This window comes from Chiloscyllium plagiosum, chromosome 17 (genome assembly GCF_004010195.1).
Source record: "Chiloscyllium plagiosum isolate BGI_BamShark_2017 chromosome 17, ASM401019v2, whole genome shotgun sequence".
In the NCBI taxonomy this organism is placed as follows: domain Eukaryota; kingdom Metazoa; phylum Chordata; class Chondrichthyes; order Orectolobiformes; family Hemiscylliidae; genus Chiloscyllium; species Chiloscyllium plagiosum.
Genome location: NC_057726.1, coordinates 66,766,553 through 66,788,912, shown reverse-complemented (window position 1 = coordinate 66,788,912; position 22,360 = coordinate 66,766,553). Strand labels below are relative to the sequence as shown.

General features: G+C 42.9%; 1 protein-coding gene across 1 annotated transcript in view; it reads left to right on the top strand.

Moving 5' to 3' along the window:
* The window catches only part of cnot1 (CCR4-NOT transcription complex, subunit 1), a 144,278-nt gene that overhangs the window by 118,522 nt on the left and 3,396 nt on the right, over positions 1-22,360 (top strand). Inside the window, exons 35-45 of the mRNA XM_043707440.1 lie at positions 242-384; positions 1,323-1,431; positions 5,517-5,686; positions 7,361-7,592; positions 8,895-9,143; positions 10,294-10,457; positions 11,359-11,476; positions 12,286-12,387; positions 12,619-12,792; positions 15,032-15,196; positions 21,582-21,762. Coding sequence (XP_043563375.1) covers positions 242-384; positions 1,323-1,431; positions 5,517-5,686; positions 7,361-7,592; positions 8,895-9,143; positions 10,294-10,457; positions 11,359-11,476; positions 12,286-12,387; positions 12,619-12,792; positions 15,032-15,196; positions 21,582-21,762 — 1,807 coding nt within the window. The remainder of the gene's footprint in view (positions 1-241; positions 385-1,322; positions 1,432-5,516; positions 5,687-7,360; positions 7,593-8,894; positions 9,144-10,293; positions 10,458-11,358; positions 11,477-12,285; positions 12,388-12,618; positions 12,793-15,031; positions 15,197-21,581; positions 21,763-22,360) is intronic.

Here is a 22,360-nt window from a genome sequence, read left to right as displayed (position 1 = left end):
GCTGCTTTCTTCACTTACTGAATTCTCTAATTCCTGTTCCTCTGATAGTTTGCATTGCTTAAGTGATTATTTAAGAAACTATTGTGTTTTCAAATATACTTTTCTTTACTACTTTGAATTTTTCAAGTTTTTGTTCCATGTTTGTTCGGAAATTAAAACTACAATGTTCATAACTTACTGACATTATTATTAAAGTTCAGATAATTTGTAAGCTAAAGTCAAATTCTGCTTTAATTTGAAGGCTGTAGAGGGACTGCTAGATGCCACAAGTGGTGCAGACCCAGACCTCCTGCTTCGTTATCGTGAATGCCATTTGTTGGTTTTGAAAGCCCTGCAGGACGGTCGTGCTTATGGATCACAGTGGTGTAATAATAAAATCACCAGGTGTGTAAAAGAAGGCAGTGTGAAATTTTCACTTTGCATGCCAAGGAACAAATACAACGCTGCATCGTCAAACACGAATGCTATTGCTACAGACTGAAGTAAATCACTAAAAGCATCCTATTCACACAAAGAATGAAGTTGTGTTTGGGGTACACACTGCCTCCTTCTGGATAATCAGGGGTTGTGTACTTGCCCTCTTCTGAAGCTGGAGTCTGACCTATAGGTGTCACTTAACAGTAAACATAGTATTGAACACAGTGACATGCAGTACTTGCACAAAATGAACTAAGCTGCTGCATTCAAAAAGTTTACTTTTTTTTTGAGCTTTAAAAAAATCCTCCTGAATGACTCTGTTTAATCACAAGCTGTGGTCTACTGGGAGATATCTGATGGTTTTACTTTAAAACTAACTTAAAATCAGCAACTAATTCAAGATAAAAAGGGGAGGGACTTGTACCACACACTCTTTGCTGTTTCCTGTAAAGCTTTGATCATTCTAGGGGTGACTAAATTAGCAAGCAGTTTGAATACCTCAGTAGTTAAATAAAAGCCCCCAAGATATTCCATGAAAGGTTTATTTGAAATGAAGTTTGAATCAAATGGTACACACCGACATTAAAGCAAGTCAGCAAAAGCTTGGTCAATAGGTCGGTTTTAAGGAGCATCTTTATGGAACAGGGAGGTTTAGTGAAGGCATTGAAGAGCTTCAGGACCGAAACTACTGAAGACATCGTCACCAGAGATGGATGATGCACAAGATGCCAGACTGGAGGTGACGTAGCCCTTGATGGGCTGGAGGAGGTGACAAGTAATAGAGAGAAATTCTTAATTACCCACGTCATTGCATTTCTGTGTATGATACAAGTTAGTAAATTTACATAATAGTTCAGATTTAGTGAGCTTGCCAGCTTGTAAGTGTTGTCTGTTTGTTCATGTAGGTGCCTGATTGAGTGTCGTGACGAATACAAATACAATGTGGATGCTGTGGAATTGCTCATTCGGCACCATCTGGTCAACATGCAGCAGTATGACATCCATTTAGCCCAGGTAAGGATCTGCTGTACAGCTCTGAACAATTACGGGATTAACCCTTGGGCAATGTAAGTATGTAACTGTGGGGTCATAGTACAGCAGATATCCCAGATGAATCTAATCCCTTTTGCCAGCATTTGACCCACATCCCTCTCAACACTTCCTCTTCACTTACCCTTCCAGATACTTTCTTTTTTGTTGGTAAAGTGTAGGATTTATAACCATCGAGAAAAGAATAATCTGATCCGGGACAGTCAGCACGGTTTTGTGAAGGGTAGGTCGTGCCTAACGAATCTTATTGACTTTTTTGACAAAGTGACCAAACAGGTAGATGAGAGTAAACTGGTTGATGTGGTGTATATGGATTTCAGCAAGGCGTTCGATAAGGTTCCCCACAGTAGGCCATTATACAAAATGCGGAGCAATGGGATTGTGGGAGACATAGTAGTTTGGATCAGTAATTGGCTTGCTGAAAGAAAAGAGGGTTGTAGTTGATGGAACATGTTCATCTTGACGTCCAGTTACTAGCGGTGTACCGCAAGGGTCGGTGTTGGGTCCACTGCTGTTCGTCATTTTTATAAATGACCTGGATGAGGGCTTAGAAGGGTGGGTTAGTAAATTTGCGGACGACACTAAGGTTGGTGGAGTTGTGGATAGTGACGAAGGATGTAGTAGGTTACAGAGAGACATAAATAGGATGCAGAGCTGGGCTGAGAGATGGCAAATGGAGTTTAATGTGGACAAGTGTGAGGTGATACACTTTGGACGGAGTAATCGGAATCAAAGTACTGGGCTAATGGTAAGATTCTTGGGAGTGCAGATGAGCAGAGAGATCTCTGTGTCCATGCACACAGATCCCTGAAAGTTACCACCCAGATTGACAGGGTTGTTAAGAAGGCATACAGTGTTTTGGCCTTTATTAATAGAGGGATTGAGTTCCAGAACCAGGAGGTTATGCTGCAGCTGTACAAAGCTCTGGTATGGCCACACTTGGGAGTATTGTGTACAGTTCTGGTCACTGCATTATAAGAAGGATGTGGAAGCTTTGGAAAGGGTGCAGAGGAGATTTACTAGGATGTTGCCTGGTATGGAAGGAATGTCTTATGAGGAAAGACTGAGGGCCTTGAGGCTGTTCTCGTTAGAGAGAAGAAGGTTGAGAGGTGACTTAATAGAGACATACAAGATAATCAGAGGGTTAGATAGGGTCGTCAGGGAGAGCCTTTTTCCAAGTATGGGAATGGTAAGCACGAGGGGACACAACTTTAAAGTGAGGGCAGATAGGTATAAGACAGATGTCAGAGGTAGTTCCTTTACTCGGAGAGTAGTAAGGGTATGGAATGCTTTGCCTGCAACGGTAGTAGATTCGCCAAGTTTAAGTGCATTAAAGTCGTCATTGGACAGGCATATGGACGTACATGGAATGGGATAGTGTAGGTGAGATGGGCTTCAGATTAGTATGACAGGGCAGCGCAACATTGAGGGCTGAAGGGCCTGTACTGCGCTGTAATGTTCTAAATAACATTGAACATACAACAGTACAGCACAGAACAGGCCCTTTGACCTTCTGTTGTGCTGACCTTTTGTCCCACTGTAAGATCAAACTAACCTACATAACCTTCATTTTACTATCACCCATGTGCCTGTCCAAGAGTTGCTTAAATGTCCCTAATGTATCTGCCTCTACCACCACTGTCAGCAGTGCATCCCACACACTCTGCACACTTTGTGTAAAGAACCTACTGTTGACATCTCCCATAAGCCTTCCAGCAATCACCTTAGCCCGTCATGGTAGCCATTTCCGCCCTGGGAAAATGTCTCTTGCTGTCCACTCTATGCCTCTCATCATCATGTACACCTCTATCAAGTCACCTCATCCTTCTCTCCAATGTGAAAAGCCCTAGCTCCTCAACCTTTCTTCATAAGACATGCCCTCCAGTCCAGGCAGCATCCTGGTAAATCTCCTCTGCACCCTCTCAAAAGCTTCCATATCCTTCCTCTAAGGAGGTGACCAGAACTGAACACACTATTCCAAATGTGGTCTAACCAGGGCTCTACAGAGCTGCAGCATAACCTCTTGGCTCTTAAACGCAATTCCCTGCTAATGAAAGCCATCACACCGTACACTTCTTAACAACCCTATCAACATTGGATGGCAACTTTGAGGGATCTATGGATGTGGCCCCCAAGATCCTTCCTTCTGTTTCACCAATCTGCCAAGAATCCTGCCTTTGACCTTATATTCTGCATTTAAATTTGATCTTCCAAAATGAATTACTTCTCACATTTCCAGGTTGAGCCCCAACTGCTCTTATCAGCCCAGCTCTGCATCCTGTCAATATCCTGTTGCAACCCACCCTATCCAAACTCCATCAATGTTCGTGTCATCAGCAAACTTACTAACCCACTCTTCCACTTGCTCATCCAAGTCATGTGTAAAAAATCACAGAGCAGAGGTCCCAGAACAGAACTCTGCGGAACACCATTGGTGATCAAGCTCCAGGCTGAATACTTTCCATCTACTACCACCCTCCATCTTCTATGAACCCACCAATTCTGTATCCACATAGTCAAATTTTCCTGTGTCCCATGCCTCCTTACTTTCTGAATAAGCCTACCATGGAGAGTCTTATCAAACACCTTGCTAAAATCCAGATATACCACGTCACTGCTCTACCTTCATGGATGTTTTGTCACATCTTCAATTCAGTAAGGTTTGTGAGGCATGACCTGCCCCCCTCAAAGCCATGCTGGTGCTCCCTAATCAAACTATGGTTTTCCAAGTAATCATAAACCCTCTCCAATAATTTGACTACCACCCTTCAAAAGCATTGCGGTACTGCACAGAGCACCGTGGCTCAGTGGTTAGCTCTGTTGCCTCACAGCGGCAGGGGCCCGGGTTTGCTTCCAGCCTCTGGCGACTGTCTTTGTGGAGTTTGCACATTCTCCCCATGTCTGCATGGGTTTTCTCCGACTTCCTCCCACAATCCGAAAGATGTGCAGGTTAGGTGAATTGGCCATGCTCAATAGTGTTCAGGAATGTGAAGGTTCGGTGCATTAGTCCAGGGTAAATGTAGAATAATGGAGAGTGGGTTTGGGTTGGACACTCTTCGGAGGGTTGGTGTGGACCTGTTGGGCCATAGGGTCAGTTTCCACACTGTAGGAATTTTATATTTTCTATTCTCTGCACTCTCTTCTCTATTAGATGCTCTGTGTTTGAACAAGGGAATAACATTTGGCACCCCCCAGTCATCTGGTGGTACTCCAGTGGACAGTGAACATGTTGATTTTTAGTTTTTGTTGAAAATAAAAATGAGAACGGAGTGAAGTTGGGTGTTTTCTTCACATTTCCAGAACCTGACTGTATTGGGGGGTGTGCAAGGTATAGAGGAGAGGAAGTGACATAATACACTGCTTGTGTCCAGCTCCCAAGATATTCTAAGAACCAGTCATCTTAAATAAAACTAATTCCTTTGGGCAACTGCTTATTCCAACAGCATTATCAACACTCAGGGATTTATTATTAAGTCCTACAATGTAGAGGCTTTTTTAATGGTTGAGCCTTATGTTGAAAATCTGAACACTTATTAGCATTTCTTGTGCACGATTCTCACATTTGACAATAGATTGACCAGCTTTAACCCGTTCCTAGCTCTAATATGCAGTTTACTTCACTATCTAAGGTGATGGTAAAGTGTGTATTTGGTCACCTTTTGCAGTCTGCATTTCTGTAGCAATATAATCAATCCTCTCACTGCAGTTTGATTCAAAACTCTGTTATTCGAAGATTTTAAGGCCTCACAGGTCTTTGTTGTGAAAATGACCTTTTCGGTAATTTCTGCTGCTGTTACTCTGACCAGATGTGTAGGTGACTGACCATTTCCTCTTCCATGACACTTTTTTTGTTTTCAGAAACAAAGCTATTTTGTTTAAACATGTTAACAAAAAAAAAATCAGTCACCAGGTTCAGTACCTGAATTCAGGATTCAAGCTAAATAGAATGTTGAATTGTGACGCTTTAATTGTTCCCTTAAAATGTAAACTTGTGACATGCACGTTGTTGAAGTACATTTTGGATTGAATGAAGTTTTTAATTCCTGCAGTCAATGGAAAATGGCTTGAACTATATGGCCGTAGCCTTCGCCATGCAGTTGGTTAAGTTTCTGTTGGTCGATGAGAGGAGCATTAGTCACGTAACTGAAGCCGACCTGTTCAATACCATTGAAACACTTATGAGGATCAGTGCTCATTCCAGAGGGAATGCACCTGAAGGGTAAGTTTTGGGGCTTTTGAAAAGTTGGTTCAAAATGATAATAAATGTTCTGTCTTTATGCAACTGAAGGAAGCCTGGTTCCAATAAAAGCTTTTAGAGCTGTCCGTGCCCAAATAGGCTGGTATTTACTTCAGGAGGTTTTTTTATCATGAGCAATTAATTTCAGATTAATAATATTATGTGATCAAAAGCATTACTGAATCTGTACACAATACGGTGGTTCAGTGCTTCGTACTGCTGCCTCACAGCACCATAGACCCAGGTTTGATTCCAGCCTCAGGTGACTGTCTGTCTGTGAGGAATTTGCACATTCTCCCCACGTCTGTGAGAGTTTTCTCCGGGTGCTCCAGTTTCCTCCCACTGTCCAGAGATGTGCAGATTAGGTGAATTAGCCATACTAAATTGCCCTTCGTACTCAAGAGATGTGTAGGTTAGCCATGGGAAATGCAGGGCAGGGGAATGGGTCTGGGTGGGATACTCTTCGGAGGATCGGTGTGGACTTGTTGGGCCAAGTGGTCTGTTTACACACTGTAGGGAATCTATGGTGCTCTGTGGTACACTGTTCTGTTGATTTAGTGCAGCCATTAACTTAGATCTTTAAAAAAACTAGCTCCTGCATGAATGTACCATTTGGCTTACATGTGATACCTTTGCTATGCAGTTAACCTGCTGAAGCGTTACCAGAGTTCACACAAGAATAGCCATTGTCATAAGAGCCCTTGGCATTGTTAAGCACTGAATACTGGGGCAGCGCAGAAATAAACTTATCAGTTCATAATCCCTTTGCGCAGAATTTGAGTTCTATGCAAAAAAAAAAGCAAATTACTGCGGATGCTGGAATCTGAAACCAAAAGAGAAAATGCTGGAAAATCTCAGCAGGTCTGGCAGCATCTATAAGGAGAGAAAAGAGCTGACGTTTCGAGTTTAACTGACCCTTTGTCAAAGCTTTGATAAAGGGTCAGTTAGACTCGAAACGTCAGCTCTTTTCTCTCCTTACAGATGCTGCCAGACCTGCTGAGATTTTCCAGCATTTTCTCTTTTGGTTTGAGTTCTATGCAGTTTGTTTTCCTAAGTTATGTTATTAACTAATCCCAGAAGAAGTTTGACCAGGGATAATTAGTTTTTAGTGAAACAGTATCCAAGACTTTGAAAAATAATTGTAGTTTGCAATAACAGCTTTAGGAATATACCACATTGGCTTAAATACCTACATAATTTATTGGTACCTGAAAAGGTGTGCTGCAGTTGATGCGTTCCCACTAGTTGGCCTCCTAAATTTCACCTCCTGTCTGTCACTGAGACCCAGTCAATTTCAAAAAGCCCTCAGCCAATCTCAATTCTGTTGGTCGAATACTTCTCTTCCAACTCTGGTCTCCTTCCATCTGCTCCACCTTTTTACATCTCCACTCTTGGGACACACCCCATCATGGGATACCACCTTAACTCATTGTCTTAAACTTTCCTAAGTCTAAATACTACTATACACCTGTTCTGCCTCCTGTGTAACATACAATTAAATATTGTAATTGGTATCAAAATGTTAAAAATTGGACATTATCAGTTTTGGATCAGTTGTAATTGTTTACTGCAAGCCTCTGGACTTGAAAGCAATTCAGAAATGGTGTTTCCTCTGCGGCAACTTTACTTTTTATTTCTAATGTGTTCCTGATACAGATTGCCACAGCTTATGGATTTGCTTCGAGCTAACTACGAAGCTATGATGGATCGCGCACACGGTGGCCCCAACTTTATGATGCACTCTGGGATATCCCAGGCCTCTGAATACGATGACCCACCAGGTCTTCGAGAAAAAGCTGAGTATCTGCTGAGAGAGTGGGTAAACCTCTATCACTCTGCAGCAGCTGGACGGGACAGCACCAAAGCGTTCTCTGCCTTTGTTGGGCAGGTAAGGTCAAGAATGAGAAAACAGCTGGCTCATAGAAGCTACATTAAAAGGCAGTTAAATCTAGTGGAAAGTAACCAAAATGCTAACCGTTGAAACAAATGCTTCCATGGAAATTACAGGAAGGTCCAACCAGTCCCTAATGCTATTTGTCCTGTGTGTAAGAATTAGTCAAAATAAGGTTTCTTCTTTATTCACGTATCATTTTCTTCAATCCACTTCTTAAATATGGACAGGATGTCTGGTTCAATCAGTAATTCTGCTGTCTACAGCCCCTCAATTCTGTATAAAAGAGACTTCTCTGGTTTTCTGTCTTAATTGTCTTAAATTTATTTCTGTTAGCTTGTTCTAGACCCTATGTTCTAGACAGTATTTATCTCTGTTAATCTTTCTTAGTATTAGAAACCACTTATTTCAAGTCAGCTCATTAAAATCTGTAATTTGTAATGAAAACAGCCTCGGTTTTAGAGTTGATGGCATTCTCTGGACTCCATACATCTTTTGCTGCACCCACATCTTCCTTTAAATCAGGGAACCCAAGACTTTAAACCCAGTCTTGGTTTTAAAGACCAACTGTGGACTTGAGTTTGAGGTCATAGATTCACTATTATATCTCAGCTTTTGTTTTCTAGCACGGTGGCTCAGTGGTTAGCACTGCTGCCTCTCAGCACCAGGGTCCCAGGTTCGATTCCAGTTCTGGACTACTGTCTGTGTGGAGTTTGCACATTCTCCCCGTGTCTGCGTGGGTTTCCTCTGGGTGCTCTGGCTTCCTCCCACAGTCCAAAGATGTGCAGGTTAGGTGAATTGGCCATGCTAAATTGCCCATAGTGTTAGGTGCATTAGTCAGAGGGAAATGGGTCTGGGTGGGTTATTCTTTGGAGGGTCGTGTGGACTGGTTGGGCCGAAGGGCCAGTTTCCACACTGTAGGGAATCTAATCAAATCTAATCTAAACTCTAGTATAGAACCCAGTAATCTGGTTGTCATCTTATGGTCTTATCCTGTGGCAGTGCTGCTTTTACTGTTTTTTGAAGTCAGATCACCAAATCCTTCTGCTGTTTCACATTACTCAGACTTTCTTACTTCATCTCTTTTTTTTTAATTTGGATTTAATGTTTGTTCCGTGTTCTGTCTCCCTTGTATGAGCTGAGGGGTGATTTCAGAGCTGGTACAGCCTACCTGTTTCATTTGGACTCCTAGATGACATTCTAAACTCTGTAGCTGCAAAAAGTGCAGAACAGTGAGGCTGAGATTAGTGTTGACCTCGTGTGCCTTGCTGGCTGTTGAATGGTCTGTTATCTCTGCAGATGCACCAGCAGGGAATCCTCAAGACCGATGACCTGATTACTCGCTTTTTCCGACTATGTACTGAAATGTGTGTTGAAATCAGTTACCGTGCACAACAGGAGCAGCAGCACAATCCTACAGCCAATCCCACGATGATCAGGGCCAAGTGCTATCACAACCTGGATGCATTTGTCAGGCTAATAGCCCTGCTGGTCAAGCATTCTGGAGAGGCCACCAACACAGTCACAAAAATTAACCTTCTCAACAAGGTGAGTGGGTTTCTGTATCATTTACCTGTGACCAGTATGGCTGTATTTATTTTCTTTGAGCATTTGGGAGCTCGTCTTAATGTATAAGTTACGTTGGCACAGAGAATTGGACTACCTCCCTTTCATCTGGCCTTTGTTCATGGCAGTTCCATGAAATGAGATTGAATGTTTTGTCTTATCATGTTAGATAGCTGTACCCGCTACTTAATCCACATGCTCTCTTTGTTACTTCTGGTAATACATTAGCTGCAGCCCTCGTGACGGAAGGAAATCTGCTTGCAGCCACCACCAGGAATTTCGGATCTGTGATTAACACCCTTCCTTTCCTGGAAGAAGCCAACCCAACAGATCTGCACTTCCCTGTATTACCAACGCAAAGTTTAGTAACTTGGCAGTGTGTGAGGGCCACTCCCACCTTCACATTGTCATTCCCCTAGCTGGGTTGTCATGCCAGTCCACACTCTCTGAAATATAACTCAGCAAGTAGTTTTTAAAATCATTTGAGGATTCAGTAATTGAATTGATGTTGTTAACCTTAAATGACATCCATTCAAACCCCTAATAAGGTCCTACAGTGTCTCTCAAGACAAAAACCCATGACTTAAGTCCCAGAGATGTTTGGTCTCTGTCGTTTGTTAAACTGTTCAGGTTGCGATTGTCAAACATTTTAACTTTTGGCCAGGATTAAAGAGAGAAAGGAGGAGGAATCTTGAGGAAATGTCAAAATCCAAGTGTTGGGTCATCGTCTCCTGACTAAAATGATAATGAGTTTTGGGTAGTAGCTGATTTCAGGTTACCCATTTTGATCAGCCTTGATCTTTTAGAGCTCTGACTGTCCAAAGTTCAGTCTTGAGCTGGTATGGAGTGAGCATGTGGCAGTTGGCTTTCAGTTGTAGTGCTTCAGCTGCTGTTGGTCTGGCTGCCTGGAGAGAGAAGAGTTTGAGGCAAAGTTCTTACACCTCACTGTCTGCTGCCCCAGGTTTGCAATGCTGGTGAGCACCATTTCTAGTCATTCATTGTCACATTGTATATTCACACATGGTTAGTTGCTCAAAGGAGTAGGAGTGCTGGGGAGCTGGCAATGCATTGCAAAATTGCAGCTTTGCTGGGGCTAGATGGTGTTTTTGAATGCTTGCTATCTAATGTGCAGGTACTGGGGATTGTTGTTGGAGTACTACTACAAGATCACGAAGTACGTCAGAGTGAATTTCAGCAGCTGCCATATCATCGAATCTTCATCATGTTGTTGCTAGAGCTAAATGCCCCTGAGCATGTGCTGGAAACGATCAACTTCCAGACACTGACTGCTTTCTGGTAAGTGTTTAAAAAGGAAGCATTGCCTCCTATTTCATTCATGTTGTCAAAACATTGTAGGGGAAATTCTCAGTTACTGGAACAATGCAGTATCCAAAATTCAAAACTCATTCCCCCGAAATGGCTAATGAACAATCGAAGGATTCAACATGGTAGAGTAAAGGTTTAGTTAGCTCTGAGGGAATGAGGTCTGTGTGCAATGCAAAAATCACTTGAACAACTTAATACCAATTGTGTCTCACCATGTGTAAATAGTGCCTTTAAGTGACCTCCAGTTGGACTATTTGTCTATATTCCATTAACTAGTCCTGGCTGAAGTAACAGTGGGTGTACTTCAGCTGCTGTCTGTCCTGCTATGCAGGAAACCAGACATGGTTCCTCTATCAGTTTGGCATCCTCTCATTCTACTAGATCAAATGAGCTTGGGATCGTCTCAGCAGTGGTGTTTCCCATGATTTAGTGGCTATTTACTCATTGCACGAGGTATCAAAAGGCTGGGTTGCTTCTCTGTTCTCCTGAGGGAATTAAATTGAAAAGGGACAGTCTATCGGCTTGTCTTTAATCTGGCACATTGAGACTGTTGAATGGCTGAACACCTCACTGTTGGAGGGTGAAAGTTAATAAAGGGTTAAAAAGAACCCTCTGATGTGTTTACATGAGGTTAGCCCAGCTTCAAACCAATGACTTAAAAGAGCTTACGTACTTCAACCTGATGTTTAACGATCATCTAGAATGGCTTTTGAATGTAATTTTAAATTGTATCTCCTAAAGTAACTATAGTTTTGTTAACCACAGTAGAACTTGTTACTGGGAATCTTCTAACTGTGTGCTCTTGAAGTTATTGTTACTCACTGATTCCTCTCTTCTGACATAAATTGCGGTGTCTTTTTTTTCTGTGCAGCAACACATTTCACATCTTGCGGCCTACTAAAGCTCCTGGCTTTGTCTATGCTTGGCTGGAACTAATTTCCCACCGGATCTTCATTGCGAGAATGCTGGCGCATACACCCCAACAGAAGGTAGGCTAAATGCTGTCGGTGTCTGTACCCCTGGCCTGACTGCTGTTACAGTTTATTCTGTACTATCTTTTTTTCTAACAGCAGAGAGATTTTTGCATTTTCTGTCAATAAATAAGTGTTCAGGCGTAGCTAGATTTCACTGAGTGTCTGCAGTGCAGAGCAGGAAAGGCCTGGGCTTAACTCTCTGGCCGCAGTCAGTTGGAGCAGTGATATTGATATTGCAGTTGACCTTCATGCAAGAGAGGGATGGATGGGGTGGAGTTCACCTACCCTTGCTTGAAGTTGTGAATGAGGACAGGCTGAGATGTAAGGTACCTACATCCCTCCTGTTGCTGTTAAGAGACAGAAAGCGCACATTGTCAAAGTTCACCGATAAATAATAGCTGCTTGGAGGGCATCATTCAGCAAATTCGAATGTGAGTGAGTGACGCAGTAACTTTTCAGTGTTTTATCTGTCACTCTTCTTTGGTCAGTAACAATGTGTACACAAATTTTAATCATCATCTGAGCAAGGATTCAGTTAGACCACTGGAATCTCTGCACTAGCTTCTGCAGCTGAATGCTGAGGAAGTTAGCTAACTGAGCCTGATGCCCATTGGTAAAAAGGACAAGGTAACCAGTTTGGAGCTTGGTTAATTCATACATTATACCCAGATAATTTTTACATTGATTTGTGGAGCTGAGTTCAGATTTATGCGAGATTATTCTGTGTGTAGTATAAATTTCCTGTTACAAGGCATGTATGTAGAAACTCTTGTATTCTATAACTGTTGAATGTAGAGGTATGGCTAATGTATTCTGTCCTCCAGGGCTGGCCCATGTATGCCCAGCTGTTGATCGATCTGTTTAAGTTCCTGGCTCCTTACTTGAGGAATGTGGAGTTGACAAAACCTATGCAAATTCTTTACAAGGTGAGTGTGCATACCACATGACAAAAGGAAAACCAATGATCTCACTGCCACTAGTTTTAGTGATTTAGTTTTGTAAACGCTGCTCTCTTTAAAAAGTCACATTTCACCAGAACAGTTAAGAAGCATTTTGGAATGGGAGCATATTTCTCGTATTTCACTAACGTGTTGTTCCCTTGAGAGTGTTTCTGCTGTGTCTAATCTGGTTCTAAGATCACTGTTTTACCTTTACAGGGTACACTGCGTGTCTTGCTTGTCCTTTTGCATGACTTTCCAGAGTTCCTTTGTGACTACCATTATGGCTTCTGCGATGTGATCCCGCCAAACTGTATTCAGCTGCGAAACCTGATCCTGAGTGCCTTCCCACGGAACATGCGACTGCCAGACCCATTCACACCGAATCTAAAGGTACCAGATGGCATTTTCACCTCGGGGTTTGTGTTGTCTGATCAAATGAGAACCTGTTGACTCTGGGAATAAGTGTTCCAGCTGGTCGTGGAATCATCATTCCCTAAGTACAGGGGAACCTCAGTTATCCAAACGAAATGGGTGGGCACTCTTTCATTCGGTTAATTGATTCAATGCCTTTCCTCTGGGGCTCGGAGCTTTCTGTTAAGTCTGATCCCCGTCAGGAGACTAGGCAGCAGCACACTGTGCGTGAGACCCCCAAAACCCTGTCCGCCCCTGCACCAGTGAGCCCCCAGTCCCACCGCCATCAACAGTAAGACTACTGCCTTTTTGTGGACTGAGTCTCCAAATGGTGTGCGCACGTACAGCCCCACACACAACTTTTTACTGCAACCTTTTAACAAGTTCCACCTTTGCCCTGTACAGGGCAGTGTTGGAGAGATTTTCTGGGGAAGGGGGGTTTAGGGTGTAGAATTCAGGGAAAGTGTGGGGAGAGAGAGAGGGCGGGAGGTCAGTCATTTGGCGACTGTGCCAGGGTTCCCATTGATGTCCAGGATTGTTCTCAGCAGCATTTCAGTAAACAGAGATCACTTTTAATCAGTGTAAACAAAAGACGCAATCAGTGTTGGAAACACATCTTTAATGTAATGCTTCTATCAGGACCATGAGATCATCTTCGGATAATTGATATTCGGATAACCGAGGTTCCGCTGTAAACCGTATTGTGCAGTAACCTAATGTGGCTTGAAAGATGCCTTGCAACATGAGCTGGCACAGGTAGTGAGAGGCTTATATATCCTGCATAATACATCAGAACCTTTTGTGCTTTAGTGGTTTACAGTGAAAATAGTTGGAATTTCACAACAGTTGGAATTATTGGGGAGCTATGCACTGGTTGGAGTGATACCTGGCACATAGATTTTGGTTGTTAGTCAGTCTTCGCAGCTCTGGGATATCTCTGCAGGAGTTCCTCAGGGTAGTGTCATAAGCCCAACCATCTTCAGCTGCTTCATCAATGACCTTCCCTCCATCAGAAATTCACTGATTACACAATGTTCAGCACTGTCTGCGATTCCTCAGATACTGATGCAGTCTATGTCCAAATGCCACAAGACCTAGACAGCAACTTGCGCTGACAAGTGGCAAGTAAAATTTGTGCCGCACAAGTTGTGGATCATCAGCATCTCCAACAAATCATCTAATCATCGCTCCTTAAATTGCCATCAATGAATTCACCACTCTGAATGTCCTGGAAGTTATCATTGCCTGGAAACTGAACAGGACTAGCCGTATGAGTTCTGTGGCTGCAAGAGCAGGTCAGAGGCTAGGGATCTTGCAATGAGTAACTCATTTCCTGAGTCATCCAAACCTGTCCGTCATTTATTAAGATGCAAGTCTGGAGTGTGATGAAACCTATAACTTCAAAAACACTTAACCTAACACTGCCCAAGGCAAGATCATATGATTGGCATCACATATGCAAATCTCTGCATCCTCCATCACTGATGCTCAGCAGCAGTATATATCATCTACAAGATGCACTGTAGAAATTCTCCAAGTCTCCATAGACATAACTTTCCAAACTCACTCCCATTGCCATCTGGAAGGACAAAGGCAGGAGACAAATGGGGAAGCCACCTACTGCAAGCTCCCTGCCAAGGCCCACACCATCCAGAAATATATCCTCATTCCTTCAGTGTCACTTGGTGAAATTGTTGGAACTTGCTCCCTTGTGGCATTTTGGGTCTCCCTACAGCACATGAACTGCTGTGGTTCAAGAAGGTAGCTCCCACCAGCTTCCAGAGGGCAACAAGGAATGGGCAATAAATACCAGTCCCCACGAACATCTCATAAGCCTTCCCAGTTTATAGAATGTTGCCATTGCAATGCATAAATTTAAGTGAAAGCAAAAAATGTGCAAGTCATGATTTTCCCCTGAAATGGAAGATTTGACATTGAAGCTTCAGTCAAAATGAGACTCGCCCCACCAGGGGCACCGACCTGCTGTTTCGTTTTTAAAATGCTGGCTGGCTGGCTGGCCTTGATGCTTGAGTATTTTCTGTTGTTTGATTTGCTGCAGTTCTCACTTGTCTTTTTTTAAAATCTGTATGTGGGTGAGTAAGTCCATGCTGGTTTGTTTCTGTAGGAGCGGGAGGGCAGATGTCTGTGTTTAATAGGTGGTTACGACTAGGCACATTGTGAATCACCCTGCTGACTCTGTGTTTACACCGTGTGGCAGGTGGATATGCTGAGTGAAATCAACATTGCTCCTCGGATATTGACCAACTTCACAGGAGTGATGCCACCTCAGTTTAAGAAGGACTTGGATTCCTATTTGAAGACGCGGTCACCGGTCACCTTTCTCTCAGAGTTGCGCAGTAACCTGCAGGTGAGCAGGACAAGGGTAATTACATCTTTTTTTTTAACTAATTATTGAATTCTTACTGCTACAGAATGTGACCTCTTTGGCTTTTCGGATAGAAATTATACAGATATAAATGTGATGCTATAGACATAAGCATGCAGTAAGTCTTTGTTCATTACATTATGGTCAATCCAGGCTGGCGTTACTGGATGACTAAAGGTTGTCAAAGTCAACATAATCACACTTGGGGAGGGTACGGAATCAGGGAGCTGATTTTATCATATTAAGGTAGATAAGTCCCCCAGTACTGATGAGATCTCTCCCAGAATATTGATAGGGGCAAGAGAACAAATTCCTGTTGTGTTGACAGACCTTTTTGTATTATCTTTGGCCGCAACTGAGGTCCCAGATAACTGGAGAATAGCCAATGTTATCCCATTGTTTAAGATGGGTAGCAGGTATAATCCTGGAAATTACCTGTGACTCTCGTGCTGGTGGTAGGGAAATTATTGGAATAGGTTCTCGGGGACAAGATCTATATGCATTTCGAGGTAAATGGAGTTATAGACAGACAGCATGGTTTTGTGCGGGGGAGTTTGTGCCTCACTAACTTGATCGAATGTTTTTGAGGAGGTGACAAAGGTGATTGAGGGAAAAGCAGTTGATTTTCTCTATATGGACTTCATTAAAGCCTTGACAAGGTCCCTCATGACAGACTGATGCAAAAGGTGAAGTCACCTTGTATTAGGGGTGGTTTGGCAAGATGGATACAGAACTGGCTTAGTCGTAGGACATAGAAGGTAGTGGTGGAAGAATGCTTTTTGGGATGGAGAGTTGTGACCATTGTTCCACAGAGGTTAGTGCTAAGAATTTGTTTGTGGCTCATTTTGGAGGGAAATGTGGCCGATCTAAGTAGTGTGTTTGCGGATGATACAAAGTTTGGTGGAGTTGCACGTAGTGAGGAAGATTGTCAGAGGACATAGCAGGATATCGCTCAGATGAGGGCATGGGCAGAAAAGTAGCAGTCGGAAATTAATCTGGACAAATGTGAGATGATACGTTTTGGAAGGTCAAGAACAGGTGGAAGTTATACAGTGAATCGCAGAATGCTGAGGGAGTATTCATATGCAGAGGGATCTGGGTGTGCAGGTCCACGCATCACCAAAGGTGGTAGCACAGGTAGGTAGGGAAATATGCCTATGGCATGCTTGCCTTCACTGGAAGGGAAAGTGAGGTCTGCAGATGCTGGAGATCAAAGTTGAAACTTTATTGCTGGAACAGCACAGCAGGTCAGGCAGCATCCAGGGAACAGAAGATTCGACGTTTCGGGCACAGGCCCTTCTTCAGGAATCCTGAAGAAGGTTCCTGAAGAAGGGCCTGTGCCCGAAACGTCGAATCTCCTGTTCCCTGGATGCTGCCTGACCTGCTGTGCTGTTCCAGCAATAAAGTTTCAACTTCACTGGAAGGGACATTGCATATAAGGATAGGCAAGTTATGCTGCAGCTTTATAGAACTTTAGGCCACACTTGGAATATTGCATACAGTATTGGTCACCACTGAAGAATGTGGGTGCTTTGGAGAGAGTACAGAAAAGGCTTTCTGGAATGTTGCCTGGTATGGGGCATTTTAGCTATGAAGAAAGGTGGATAGACTGGGTTTGTTTTCACTGGAACACAGGAAGTTGAGGGTCAGTTTATAATAGCACTGTTTTTATAATTTAGTGAATGCCGTGGAAAGTATGAGGCTTTTTCCCAGGGTGAGGGGGGGTCAGTTACTAGGGGGGGGCACGGATTCAGGGTGGAGGGGGAAAGTTTAAAAGAGATGTGAAAGGCTAGGTTTTCACACGAAGGGTGATGAGTGCCTGGCCGCGCTGCCAGAGGAGGTGGTGGGGAATCAGACACTGTAGCAGCATTCAAGAAGCACCTGGATGAATACACGAATAGGAAGGGAACAGAGGGATATGGATTCTGGAAGTGAAGACAGTTTTTTAGTATGGAAGGGCAAAATGTGGCGGTGCAGGTTTGGAGGGGCCTGTTTCTGTGCTGTATTGCTGTATGTTCTAAGAAACTCACCCTGCCCACCTGCTTTAAAAACCAACAAACCAGAGTTTCTTCAGGGTAGATTTGGTCTGCGCAGTTCGCTTGATTGGTTGTAAAGAAAATCTACTGTAACAAAGTTTGAATAGGAGGAAATATAATCTGGTGTAAGGTGTCAAATGAGCCAATTCAGCTTCCCAGCATTATTGCTTAATAGTTTAGTGTATGAATAGCAATATAGCAAGGAGTTTTACTGTGGGTTTTTAAATCACTTGCTCTGACCATGTGCACCCAGCTTGCTCACTAAGGAAATGACTGAAACTGTTTCAACTACTAGAAGCTGTAGTTCATCATGGAACAGGAATAAAGTGCTGGAGAAACTCAGCAGCTCTGGCACCACCTGTGCAAAGAGAAACAGTTAAGTTTTCCAGTTCAGTCTGAGTCATCTTTAGAATGGAACAGGAGAAGAAATGATCTTGTATTGCTGAAAAGTTCAGGGGAGATTGTTAAAGACCACTTTTCTCATCAGTTATATTTCACACTCCTCGGAAAATTTCCAACTACACTGATTACTTCTCGTGTATTCCAAGTTCTTACAGAATTACCCTCCAATTACCTGATGTTCAACTGTTTCCAAGTTCCATTTGGCCTCTGGCTTCTCTGCCACGCTATACTAAATGATAACAAAGGTCAAAGATATTGTGTTTTGGTAAAACAAAGGCCTGACTTACAAAATTGTAAGCAGGGCCTTGGGTAGTGTTGTAGAACAGAGACACCTAGGGGTTCAGGTATGTAATTCCTTGAAGTTTTGCATTTGGAGCTTTTGGGTATAGGAGTTAGGATGCTATGTTGAGTTTGGACAAGACGATGAGGCCTCTTCTGGACTTAGTTCTGGTCTCCCTGTTATTGGAAAGATATTTTGAAGTTACTAGAGGGTTCAGAAGAGACTTACCAGGATGTTGCTCGGAATGGAGGGTTTGAGTTATGGGGAGAGGCTGGGACTTTTTTCACTGGAGCATGGGAGATTTTGAGGGGTGATCTTTACAGAGGTTTATAAAATCATAAGATGAACGCTGGAGTCTTTTCCCTCGGGTGGGGGTTTTCAAGACTGGGGGTTATATATTTAAGGTGAAAGGAGAAAGATTTAAAAACATTAGGGGGCAGTTTTCTTTTTAGAAACAGTGGTTCATGTGTGGAATAAACTGAGGAAAGGGTGGATGCAGGTACAGTTGCAACATTTTAAAGACATTTAGATAAGTATATGAATAAGAAATGGTTAGAGGGATGTAGGCCACCTGCAGGGATTATAGTTCACATGGACTGGTTGGACTGATGGGTCTGTTTCCCAGCTGTGTGGCACTCTTCCCTAAAGGTAACCATAACTTGGTTGAATTTAACATTCCACTTGAGTGAGAGCTTTGCGTTGAAAGTGGCCACGCTAAACTTCAATAAGGGAGTTACAATGGTCTATAAGGGCAGATTGGCTGGAATAGACTGGGAAATCAGAAAAGACAGTGAAGGAACCATGGCAGACAGTGAAGAAAATAGTTCATCTCTCTGTGACCATATCCCAGTGAGGAAGGAGCATTCTGGAAAGGGACAAACTAACCATCGTTAACCAGACAAGTTCAGGATTGTGCAAAGTCAAAAGGAAAAAGTCTAACAGTGTGGCATGGTCAGTGAAAGGAGTGGGGAAGTTTTGAAAGCTTTCAAAAGATGACTTTGAAAAATTGAGAGAAGAAGTAAACTTGAAAGCTAATTAGAAAGTATGAAACGCAATAACCATCGTTAATGAAGTAGTACTGGGCAAGCTCATGGAGCTAAAGGCCAATAGTTGCCCTGAATTTGATGGGTTGCCTCTGAGGATTTTAAAAGAAATAGCTGTGGAGATTGTGGATGAATTGGGAGTAATCTTTTCAAGAATCCTGAAATTCTGTAAAGTCCCAGAGGATTGGAAAATTGAAGTGTGGCACTTTTATTTAAAAAGTCTGGTAACTATAGACCGATATCTGTTGTAAAGGATGTAATAACATAATATTCTGAAATAATCTAGCAGAGTCAGCATGGCTTTGTGAAGGGGAAAATGTGTTTGAAGAGGGAACAAGCAGGAAGATAACCAGTAAAGTGGGAGATTTGGATTTCCAAAAGGCCTTCAATGAGGTGTCACACATTAGGATAATTTAAGAGCCTATTGTCTTGGGGGGGATGGCAAACTTTGTTTTAACCAGCACTCTTGATAAACTGGCAAAAATTAGATACCTCCAATACTGTGATGTATTGAGTATTTATAAATAAAGTACAACAGTGATGTGTATATCTCCTACATTGTTTCTGTTGCATTGATTTTCAGAGGTGTGTTGATGTCTTTACATAATTTATTTGAGAGATGCTGATGTCTTGCAACATGACCTGGTCAGGGTTTACTGCGATAATACATACCTCTTGATTATCTGAAATATTTGATCAATCTGCTGTTAGGAAGGTGTTGTCGTAACATTGCATACTGCTGCTCCCATGGGTGTTGGATAATTTTACTGTAGTATATTAGCATGAATGGAGAACTGCATAACTAGTAGAAGACAGAATGGAATTAAGGGACAAGTTCAGTTGGCAGTCTGTAACTAGTGAAGTGGCTAAGGGGTCATGGCTGCAGCTATAATTATTCACAACAGATAATAATGACTTGGATGAAGGAAGTGAATGTCTTATCGCCAAATTTGTGGATGATACAAACAGAATAGGTGGAGGGGCAAATGGTGAGGATGACGCAGTCTGTAGAGAGGCTGTAGGTCAGGGGAGTGGACAAAATGATCTTTTGGCAGATGGAATATAATGTGGGAAAAATGAGGATTGTCAGGAAGAACAGAGCATCTATTATTAAAACATAGTGACTGCAGGAATTGGACGGCCGTTGTGCACGAATCACAAAAGTTAGCAACTTATATGAATAGGAGAGAGTGTAAAAATAGAGAAGTCTTGCCAAACTATACAAGGTGCCTGTTAGACCACAGCTGGAATACTGTGAACAGTTTTGGTTCCCTTACCTAGGGAAAAATATACTGGCATTAAGAGGGAGGGCCATCCACAAAAGGTTCGAGTTGATCCTGGGTATGAAGGAGAGGTTGGGTATGTTAGGCCTGTTCTCTGAGTTTAGGAGAATGAAATCAACCTATCAAAACATACAGTATTCTTAGTGACCTTGACAGGGTAGGTAAGGTTTCTCCCCCTTGTGGGAGAGTCTCTGACCAGATCTCAGAATAAGGGCTGTCCATTTAAGGCAGAGATGAGGAAAAATTTCCTCCCTGAACAGAGTGAAACTGTGGAATTCTTTACTGCGTAGGACTGTCAAGGCTGAGATGGACCGATCTTTAATCAGTAAGGGAGAAAAGTCAGAAAAAAACGATTATTAGGTCAGCCATAATCACCTTGGATGGGGAGCAGACGCTGGGCTCAGTGGCCTATTGTTTTTTTTTATGTCTTGTGATTTCATGGAAAGGATTGTGGGAGGGGACCGGAGTTAGATTGGAGTGGGGGGGGGGGGATTACTGGTGATGGTGGGGCTAGACATGGTTGAGAGTCTGGACAACGATTGGGGAAGACATGAGCCCAGTGGGGTGGGCAAAGCAGTGGGTCTGCCAAGGCAGTTCCTTTCAACTGATTTTTTTGACAAGAGGTAGAAACAGGTGGTGTGGGGTTTAGGAACTGAGGGGGAGATCCCCCAAAGAGGAGGTCCATGACAGCCTTGAACACAATGGCTTGATGCTCACTGGTGGAGTCATGATCCAGGAGAGATAGGAAGGAGTTGTCTGAAAGTAGGCACTCCCCCTTTCCAAGGGAAATGGCTACAGGACCAGCCACAGACTTTAATGATGCATCCACAATAATTCTGAAGTTTGTGTTTCTCCATGTTGCTAGATTCTGCATACACTTTTTTTTAACATCGATGTAATGGAGGTCTTTGTCATATCCAGTTGCAAACTTAGAGCTTGGAAAATGTGCATAACTTTATGGCAACATTTCTGGCTGGGCTGAATGAAGCTTTTGCTTGAACCCATCCAGCAGACTTTTTTTTTCCTGACACCCACAAGATTTCCTTTGCAATCTTCTATAAAAATAGCCTGTTGTTTTCTATTTAAACCTAAAATTAGACTAACTTCCTTCGTTGTCTCATTGAGTGAATACACATTAGTTTCCTAGCCAAATAGCAGATCAGCATTGAGGCAGGAAAAGAGGTGCTACACTTTGACTTTATCTTGACTAGGAAAGTGGACAATTAATCATATCCACTTGTTTTGGTCAGTGTTCAGTTGCCATTGGTTTGTGTATTCCATGCTCTAGGGCAGTACATTTCTGTGGAGAATGGAGTCACTCCTTTCTTTCTATTACAGGTATCAAACGAACCTGGTAATCGGTATAACATCCAGCTAATAAATGCCCTGGTGTTGTATGTGGGGACGCAGGCGATTGCTCACATCCATAACAAGGGCAGCACACCATCCATGAGCACGATCACACACTCTGCCCACATGGACATCTTCCAGAACCTGGCTGTCGACCTTGACACAGAAGGTAAGGCACCAGTCTGCTTTTACACTTTAGAATCTGCTGTTTTTGTTCAACATCCTTTATTTCTTAACGAAGATCGAGAGGAGTGCCAATCTTTTCAATAGGAAACCGTCTGGCTTGTTTTCTAAGCGTTGCTCAACTGATCCCTGCTCAGGCTGTAGTAGAAACGCTGTAGTTGGCTTCAGCTTGTTGGTTAGAGAGTGGAAAAATCTGTTTGTGAAGTATTGTACCCATCCTGGCCCTCTGAAATCTCTTCCATTCTCACACATTCTCCTTTTATTCATCACCTCAAAAAGGAATCCTGTTTCCATCATTGTCTCTGGGAGAGTTTTCATGTCTTAAAGACACTATGCAGAATTCTGTTTTTGCCATGTTGCTAGTAAATGTTTGTGACCTGACCAGTGGTGATCATTTTGCCTGCTTGTCACACTGCAAGCTGTTGTTGTGACAACTTGTGGCTCCGTCCAGAGAATCTGCATGTGGATTTGTCCATTCCCTGGTAAAACTAGTCCTACTGGTGACCCGACACCTTGAAAACTGGCCACCTTCCATCCTGTGAAACCCAGCATGTGTGTGCACCTTTGGGAGAGAAGCTTCCTGG